Below are 9,646 nucleotides of genomic sequence, written 5' to 3' on the forward strand. Positions count from 1 at the left end.
CCTGATCACGTCACCCAAAAAGAGCCCAACCTCCTACCCCCGCAAATCTATCTCCTGTCTGTTTTATTTCTCTTCACAACATCTTAGTTGACCTATTATCTATTTGTTTATTGTCTATCTGCCTCCACTAAAATGTAAGCCCCATGAGGGCAGGGATTTCAGTCAGTTTTAGGTCATGGCTATATCCCCGGTGCCTAGAACAGTTTCTGGTACACAGTACCCAAAACCCACAGTAGATATTCAATGTTTGCTGAACACACGGCTGTGTAAAACACTTAAATTACTGCCTACGACACAGTAGACATTGAATAAATGCTTGCTAAATAAATAACTGAATGAGTAAATGAACCCCATTCCATCTTGGGTCCTAGAGCTGCCCACTCCTACCATCCCCCCACCAAAACACCTGGGAGCCAGCCATCAGCACAACCACAGAAACTTTATTTACAAATGCCAGGCTGGGGTAAGAGGGGGGTGGGAAAGTGGACAGTGGCAGGGCCAAAAGGACCCTATTTCTGCTCGCGCCTCCAGACGATGACCATACCGCTGGCATCACTGGAAGCTAGCAGGCTCTCATCGCAGTTGAAGCTGACATCAAGCACAGGTGCACTGTGGCCCTGCAGCTTGTTGACGGCAGCCTTGGCTGCCCGCTCCACATCAAAGAAGTGCACACACATGTCCTCACTGCCCGTCACTGCCCAGATGAGAGGGAGAGGGCATCAGAACGATTGAGGTTGCCCAGGTGTGAAGTCTCTGAGGTGTCGGGAGATTTAGTCTAAAGTGTGAGGTCCCAGAGTGGTTTGGAGGTTTGGAGGTGTCCAGAATGTGAGGGGTCTGTGCTCTTTGGGGATCTGTCTCTCAGGTTGTGACGTGTCTGAGCTGTAGGTGGCGGCAGGGGCGGGTGGTTGTGTTCAAATCGTGAGTTCTCTGAGTTGTTTAGAGATGTGAGTCTCTGCATGAGGCTGCTGGGGCACGAGGGGTTGAGAGACCCAGAATGTCAGGGCATCAGGGTGCCCTGATGTCTGAGGCCAGATCAGTACCAGCCCTGGTCCCTGCCCCTCCACAGCCACCCAAACACCCTAACCCTGTGGGACTCACCCACACAGGCCCCCTGGCGGAAGGACATGAGGGGGCAGAAGATGCTGCGCACGGGGTGTGAGCTCTGCTCAATGGGGAAGCTCCTCTTCAGCTGTAGGGTCCCTTCGTTGTCCACCACCCTGAGCATAAGATGAGAGAGTGGGTCAGGGGTGGCCTCAGACTCAGCCCCAGAAGGGGGACCCATGGTGGACTAGTCTGTGTGCCCACCTTGCATCTGAGTTATTTTCAAGATTCACAGAATCTAGTGTGGCGACAACTGCATAAACCTGTAAAGTATGGCTGATGTGAGTTACTGACAGTTCAGACAAGGTGTCTACGGACACAAATGAGAAGCCTCTGCATTTTAACTCACTAGTTTTTCTTTCTAAGGGTCTCTAAAAGATCCTGGTGTGAAGATGGGCACAGAGAAAGAAATGGCTGAGCAAACTGTGGTACAGCTACACTGTGCAATACTGTTGTTAGTTGCTGTTGGGTAGATGCTGATTCATATAACCCCCATGTATTCAGGGTAGAACTGCTCGATAGAGTTTTCAAGGCTATGAACCTTTTGGAAGCAAATCACCAGGCCTGTCTTCCCAAGGCGCTTCTGGGTGGATTCGAACCACCACCCTTTCAGCTAGCAGTTAAGCACTTAAACATTTGCACCACCCAGGGACATGTGGAATACTACACAGCTATTAAAAAGAATGAACTAAAGTTACTGCAGATGACCCGGGGGATTCCACAAGGTGTCATCTGATAACAAAAGCGAGATGTGGAAAAGGACACAGAAGGAACCTGTTTCCGTAAAGCAATAATGTGTGTAAATATGTGTATGCCTAGGATCATATGATAGAGAACAAAATACGAGAAGACACAAGTTGCTTACATGCTTTACTGTGCCAGGGGGAGGGCTGATGTGGCAGGAGGAAGTTGGAAAGAAAGGAGAGGATGGGGGACTAGGCAAAAAACTTGTAAGAGTATAGTTAAATTATAAATTAGAATCAACAGAATCCCTGGGTGATGCAGTTAACATACTTAACTGCTAACCTAAGGTTGGAAGTTCCAGTCTACCCAGAAGTGCCTTGGAAGAAAAGCCTGGTGATCTACATCTAAAAGATCAACCACTGAAAACCCTATGGAGCACAGTTCTACTCTGACACACAGGGGGTTGCCATCAGTTGGAATCAATTCGATGGCAACTGGTACTGGTTTTTAGGTATCTCAATAAAACATTCTTTAAAGAGAAGAACAAAAATAAAATATTAAAGTAAGAATCATCCAGCTGGGAAGTGGTTTTTAGGTCTGGCTGGACATTAGAAACACTTTGGGAACTTTTAATTATACCAATGCCCAGTCTCACCCCCAGAGCTTCTGATATCATTGGCCTGGAGTGGGGCCAGGGCAGTATTTTCTTTAAGTTCTTCAGGTCATTCCAATGTGCAGTCTACGCTGAAAACTGCATTGGGGTAACATGACAGATGTGAGTGGAGATATTAAACCAAATAAAAAATAAATTAAACCCCCAAAATAAAGGAAAGAAAACAGGCCTCTATCCTCCAGGTACACTGGTCTGATTGAGAACACGGAGCCAATGCTCTAAGAACGAGTCTCTTTTATACCTCAGTTTACTCATCTGTAAAATGAAGGTAACAGATAACAGAATCTACTTCACAGGATTGCTGGGAGGATTAAATGAAGTAGCATGTGCTTCAAACAGGGCCTGGTCACAGCAATTGCTATATACGTGTTAACTACTGTTATTACTATCATTGGTACTCTTATTGATGTTATTGTTATTATTGTAAGTCTCTAGGTGGTGCAAATGGTTAAGTGCTCAATCCACCCAGAGGTGCCTCAGAAGACAGGCCTGGCAATCTGCTTCTGAAAGGTCACAGTCTTGAAAGGCCTATGAAGCAATTCTGCTCTGCACATCCAGCATCGCCACGGGTTAGAACTGACTCAATAGTAACTAAGAACTACAACAATAAAGTACTATTACTTTATTATCTGTATTATTATTAAGAGACCAGACCTCAATCCTCAGTGAGAATAATCGGATGGAGGCAATAGGCTTCTGTCCCAGTAGGATCTCCATCCCTAGTGAGCTCTGACAGGGTAGACCCACCTGTAGAGCAGCAGCTTGTTGAGACAAGCATTGATGAGAAGGGAGGGGTCCCGAGCTTCACGGCTGACCCAAGAACGGGCAGAGATGCTGGTCACAGGACTACCCTCGTGCACCACCAGACGCTTGGCTTTGGTCAGTTTCCCTGCAGCAATGAAGGGAAGAAGGGACGAAGGTAAGTGTGAGAACTATGCACTGAGAGGACAGGGGGGTGAGCAACTGGATGCAGGCCTGTTGCCTGCCTACCTGTGGCCATGTCGAAGAGGAAGGAGAAAACACTGCCGCGGTCATCGCCAGCCCAGAGCAGCCGGCCAGGAGCATCGAAGGACAGAGCAAGGACACGGCCTGTCAGCTTGCTGGAGCCACCCTTCACTTTCTTGCCCGTGGAGATGTTCATCACATGAACGTTGTGTTTGGCATTCCCCACCTGTGGGTGGGACCCACACACCATCATCCTGCTCCCAGCCAGCCCCTCCTTGAATCTGACCACAGTGGGGCTGCTGCTAATGGGACTAAAAAGATCAGCGGCCTATAATCCCATTGGTCACTGGTCCCTACTGGAATCTAATCACAGTGGGGCTGCAGTGGATAGACTAGAAGGTGACTGAGGTCCGTAATCCCCCTCCCCAACCAGCCCCTCTTACAATCTGACCAGAGTAGAACAACTGCTTATGAAACTAAAGAGGTCTCAGACTTATAATGCTGTCCCTTGGCCAATTCCCCCTGTGGTCTGAACACCACAGGGCTGTCCCAGACCTATTATCTGGATAGCATTCCCCTGCTTCCTGGAGCATTGACTATAGCAGGGCTGCTGAAATTAAAAGGGTCCCAAACTGTAAGCTCACTCTTCGTTAGTTCCCCCGTACTTTATTCCCTCGAGGCCATGTTAGATTTTTAATTTCCATTCCTTGCTCTCTGAACAATTTGTCCTTGAGTCTGACCACAGTGGGGCTGCTGCCAATAGACCAGACTCAGTCTTGCTCCCCATCCAGTGCCCCCTGCAGTTGAAAAACAGTAGGACTGCTGCAGATGGTATGTGCCCCAGACTCATTAGCTACCTGCTGACTGTTCCCCCCACCCTGGAGTCTACCACACTTAGGCCATCCCAGACCAATAATCGTGGCCCCCTGTGCTCTGACTGGTTTCTAAGTCTGACCACAGTAGGACTGTTACCAATAGGACTAAAGAGATCTTAGACCCACAATTCTGCCCCCAGGTGGTATCCCTTATACTGATTCCTGTGGACAGCCCAAGACCCCACCTTCCTAGTCCAGAATTCCCGCCCTTGGTGACTGGTCCCCCTTGGAGTCTGACCACAGTGAGGTTGTTGTTGACAGGCTGGAAGGTGCAGCAGAGCAGTTCAGCGCCATCAGGGTCAGGGATCTCACGGATGCAGCGGCCATCCTCAGAGGCCCAAATACGCATGGTGGCATCAAGCGAGGTGGACACGAGGATGTCATTGGAGAGGGACCAAGCAAAGTCGGAGACACCACGGGTGTGGCCCCGCAGCACACGGAGTACAGTGGGTGGGGCAGGCACCAGCTGGCACAGTGAGATACTGCCATCAAGTGAGCAGCAGGCTAGGCGGTGCCGGTCATCATTGGCGAAGCGCACCCTTGGGACTGCAATGCCAAGGAGTCATTTGTGGGAGTCAGCACACTCACTGAGTGCTTTAGTTTATAAAAGGTCCCAATGTGTGTGCCGTGGCTGGGCCGCAGTGCACAAGGCACAATGGCCTCAGCAGAGGGCTTTCCTTGATGGGTAAAGGGAGTTGTAACCCTACAAGACCCTGTGTCAAAAGCTCCCTGTATCACAGCAGGTACTTTATGAATTGCAAAAGTTTTCTACAATATGAAAAAGCTCCTACATTTTAGCAAGCACAGTACATTTACAAAGGTGTTGACAGTCTGCAAAACCCTTAACACTCTGTAATCCACTCTGCCCTTTACAAGAGGATTTACCTTCAGCAAAGGCTTTGAACTCTTCCAAGCAACTCATAAACCCAGGAAGCCCTTTTCAAAGAACTCTGTTAAGCTTTTGAGGCCCTTTACAGTATACAGAGGACCCAAGATTTTGCAAATCACTTTGCAGAGAGCTTTTCAGTTTGCAAAAGGCTTTATAGATCATAATTCCTTCTTCTGAGATGTGCCAAAGGCTTTACTTTACAGAAACGGATGCAATGGGTGGCTATCAGTTTGGTTAAAAATTTGGTGATAGGACCCGCCACCCACTGGCTTACCTGCCTCGTCCACGTGCTGGTCAAAAACATGGTACATGCCAGCAAAGGCGTAGTTCTCGCTCAGCGATGTGTCCCCAGCCATGGCTCGACTTGCCTCTGCTGCTGACGTGGGCACCACACTGCCAGGAGGCCTGGGCCCCAACAGGAGTAGAGGGTGACAGGAGGTAGGTACAAGTGTTTGGCCTGCCACTGCCCAATGGCCCCTCTCCTCCTCATGAACCCCTCGCTTCTCATCGCTTCTGGTGCATACCTGTCCTCATAGACAGCACGATTCATCTGTGCCTGCAGCTGGTAAGAGCCACGGCTGACAGAACGGCGGTGCCCACGGGCCCCCAGAGCTCGGGGATCATCTTCAAAGTCCTACGAACAGAGGAAGTCAGGGTGGATGCATCCTGAAAACAGCCCTCAAGACCCTATGAGGTCCAATGCCTTCAAAACATACTCAGAGCCAGATCTCTTCTTACCATGTCCACAGCTACCACCATCAATGCTTTCCTAGGCTACTGCAGTGGCCTCTTCACTAGCAATCCTGCTTCCACCCATGCCCCACTCTGTACATGCTCAATAAATGCTCTTCGAACAAAAAACTAAACTCTTTCCCAAGAAAACCACTCGGCTCAGTCCCCCACTTCATTCAAGTTTCAGTTCAATTGTCACATCCTCAGAGAGGTCTTCTCTGATAATTGCCATAAAAAATAGCTCCCTTCTGCCCCTCCCATCCATAACAGTTCTTTTTTATCCCCTTAGTTTATTTTTCTTTCTTAGCACTTCTCGCTACCAGACATGGTGTTTACTGACTTGTTTACCTGGTTTGCTACGTTTGTTGACCTATTTTTCTTGTTTATCAATCTGTTTATTGTCTATTTACTGGCTTAGCTTGTATATTCTCGTTTTGTTCTCTGCTGATGCTGAGAGCTTAAAACAACGCTTGACAAGTATGTTGAGTGAATGTACATAGGTGTGGCAAGAAGCTCACCTCCATGCGGTCAAGGGTTGTGCGGCTGCTGCGTATGATGCTGTTGCTATAGGCACGAGCACTGCCTGGCTCGGAGAGGGGTCCGTAACGCTGGCCCAGCAACTGCCCACGCAGCCTCAGGTACTGTCGACGCAGTGCTGGGGGGTGCCCAGCCTTGGCATTCTCCCGCAGCAGCTGGCTGCGCCGCCGGATGTATTGTGTCCGGAACTGTGGAAAGGTTGGCGTGCGGTACGCGTTGTACCTGCCAAGGCAGGAGGTAGAGCGGGCAGCAGCAGGCACAGGATAAAGGGGAATCAATCAGCTCAGGGGACAGAGAAGGAAAATGAGGTGTGTGGCAGTGATTTGGGTCCGAAGGCACCAGTGATCAGTATCAAGCTAGAGTAGTGATGGGGGTCCCGCTGATGCTATGATAGAGGTGATTCTGCATTAATAATGGTATCAGTGTGGCATGGTGATGAGGTCGCTGTAGGGAAAATGGAGTGAGTCTGCAGCTTTGCTGAGGTCGGTGTGGGGTGACTGAGTCAGTTCAGACAGTAACAGGAATCAGTCTAACATAGAAGTCAAACTGCTACGGTGATGGGAGTTCACGTGGAGCGACAATGGGGGTCAGTGTCAGGTGGTGATAGGGTTAGTCTGGGGAGTGATGCAGTAGACTGGGGAAGCGATGATGGTAAGAGAACTCTGGGATGCAATGACGAGGGACAGGATGTCACCAGCCTGAGCTCCATCGCCCTTCCAAAGGCTCTAGTAACACGGCCTCTCTGCGCATGCTCACTTCTGACAGTATTTTCCCAGCATGCTCTTTACGGCCATCTCTGGTCCGGCCATCTCACAAAGGCATGCTCCCACACCCCGCTGCTGCACACACTCACCTCCGCCATGCCTATGCAGCCGCATAAGACACGTTCTCCGCCTAGCCTCACTCATCGCCCTTGCGCATGCACCTCATACCTTCCGTTCCCATGGGGTCCAACCCGTCCTTACCTCGCGTCCACTGCTAAGACCTGCTGCCACACCGCGGCCATTCCCCGGCCTCCGGTACCTTCTCCGGCGTGTCCGCCCGCGGGAGCCTACAGGACAAAAGCCTGGAATGTCAGCTTCCCCGGTCTCAAGACAAAAGATCTAGTCCCGCCCCTTCCGCCAGGCGACCGTTGCCATAGACGCAGGGACGTCACGAAACCCCACCCACTACAAGCGCACAGGGGGTTACCATGGTCACCACCGCAGCCCTGCCTGGGCGGCGCCCCTTCACCCTCAGCAGCGAGTCTGGCCCCTCCCCCACCTAGCAATCTTTCTTGGCATTCCCTCTTATTTTGCCCTCGCCGACCCCCGCCTTTCCTTCGCGGGTCCAAGAGCAGGGCCCGGAATCAAGGACCACCTCAGGGGCTGCCTCCGGCTCTTGAGGCCCCCGGGGCGGCCCTGAAACCGATGTCGCCCGTCCCTTCTCTTCTCACTCTCCCAGACTCCAGGTAATATGGCCGTCCGCTGGCAGGAAAGGCTGCCAAGGCAAGAACGAATCGATTGGAATCCTCCCGGGGGAAGACACTGGGAGAGTCGCGCAGGCTCACTAAGGAACAGTAACTTCCGCACGGAGACCGGGGCTCCGCCCCTAGATCATATACCACCGCCAATTGCTAAGGGCACCTTTTGTATACACAAGGACTAATGCCCAAGAGCCACAGGGGGTGGGACGAATCTGCGAATCGCTCATAGAAATAAGATCAGAAACATGACTTTCAAAAAGAAATACAACTGGTTCATTCCCGGGTTTCGGCACCAAACCCCTCCCCCCCAAAATACAACTTTATTTAGTGTGGTTTGGGCGGCTGTTTTTTTGCAGCACATGTTGACCAGACAGACACCCGTTAAAAAAAAAAAAAAGCAGACACCAAGCATAGGAAAATGTTTTATTAAAGAGAACTTCCCTAGTGGCGCAGTGGTTAAGAGCTACAGCTGCTAACCAGAAGCTTGGCAGTTCAAATCCACCAGCTGCTCTTTGGAAACCCCATGGGACAGTTCTACCCTCGCCTATAGGGTCACTGTGAGTTGGAACTGACTCAACGGCAATGGGCTTGGATTTTTTTTTTCCTTTTGGTAAGTGGCTGCAACCCTGGGGGCTCAAACACAGCAGATTGTGAGGATGGTACTGGACTGGGCAGTGTTTCATTCTATTATACATAGGCTCGCTGAGTCGGAACTGACCAGACAGCACATAACATTCCCTGTTCATTAAATTCCTTTTAATTCTTTCAAATGGTCTGACAGGCCAACTCTGTCAAGGATCACGCATGCAGAAGCCCCTACAAAGTCCTCCCATTTCTAAGTGTGACTGATGCGCCTCCGGACACCAGTGGGATGAGTCCATTCTGTGTGTGACTGGGGTTGGGGGACTTGGATGCTCCCAGGAGGGTTGGTTGGGGCTTGAGTCTCCAAAGGCAAGAAGACAATTAGACAAAACAAACTTTTAGATTTGGATCCACGTGGAGGCTATCATAATCATTTTTATTTCAACTCCAACAGGAAAATGCATCTGAAATTGTTCATCTCAATCAGGATAAACAGAATTTACAAGTTTTAAATACAAGGTTTAGTAACTGCCTATTGGATCTTAACAACTGCCACAATTTTGAAAAGTTATTCTTCACATTTTTAAATGATACAATCACCTGAATGTTTTAAAACCAAATCAAACCCACTGCTGTCAAGTCAATTCCGACTCATAGAGACCCTACAGGACAGAGTAGAACTGCCCCATAGAGTTTCCAAGGAGCGCCTGGTGGATTTGAACTGCTGACCTCTTGGTTAGCAGCTGTAGCACTTAACCACTACACCACCAGGGTTTCCAAATGTTTTAAAGCCACTTAAAACTAGGGACACATCCAAAAATGTATTACCCTCTGTGTCATAAAAACAGACCAGTTTTTGTGTTGATTTAGTACCTCCCCTGTTCATGTAACTAAGCTTTTGAGGTCTTTTCATATTATCTTTCTGTAACATAATCGCTAAAGAATAAATTGTATTTCACTGCAAAAATCTCTAACCTTAACAAGAACCACTAACATTTACTCAGTATGTACAATGTGCTGGGACTGTCCAAGTTGATTTACATACTAATTCATTCAACCCTAATAACTGAATGTTGTGGGTTATATTATCATCTCCATTTTATTGATGAGGACAGCTGAAGCCCAGGGAGTTCAATGGCCACATTTTATTGAACCAATACCTT

At 49.3% G+C, this 9,646-nt stretch overlaps 1 protein-coding gene across 5 annotated transcripts; it reads right to left on the bottom strand.

Annotated features, from left to right (window-relative positions):
* Nucleotides 1-420: 420 nt before the first annotated feature.
* WDR13 (WD repeat domain 13) lies at nucleotides 421-8,000 on the bottom strand. Of its 5 annotated transcripts, none has more exons than XM_049872462.1 (10): nucleotides 7,796-7,999; nucleotides 7,402-7,487; nucleotides 6,418-6,658; nucleotides 5,692-5,801; nucleotides 5,442-5,572; nucleotides 4,517-4,824; nucleotides 3,449-3,629; nucleotides 3,206-3,347; nucleotides 1,099-1,217; nucleotides 421-694 (listed from the first exon to the last, which is right to left on the bottom strand). In XM_049872462.1, exons 2-10 carry the CDS (start codon nucleotides 7,440-7,442, stop codon nucleotides 510-512), a joined length of 1,458 nt encoding a protein of 485 aa, XP_049728419.1. In that variant the 5' UTR covers nucleotides 7,443-7,487; nucleotides 7,796-7,999; the 3' UTR covers nucleotides 421-509. The 5 variants fall into 5 exon arrangements, with proteins under 5 accessions (XP_049728419.1, XP_049728420.1, XP_049728423.1 ...); XM_049872463.1 differs by having other exon boundaries at nucleotides 7,700-7,999; XM_049872465.1 differs by lacking the exon at nucleotides 421-694 and adding an exon at nucleotides 701-962 and having other exon boundaries at nucleotides 7,796-8,000.
* Nucleotides 8,001-9,646: the final 1,646 nt, after the last annotated feature.

The sequence above is a fragment of the Elephas maximus genome, chromosome X, assembly GCF_024166365.1.
Source record: "Elephas maximus indicus isolate mEleMax1 chromosome X, mEleMax1 primary haplotype, whole genome shotgun sequence".
In the NCBI taxonomy this organism is placed as follows: domain Eukaryota; kingdom Metazoa; phylum Chordata; class Mammalia; order Proboscidea; family Elephantidae; genus Elephas; species Elephas maximus.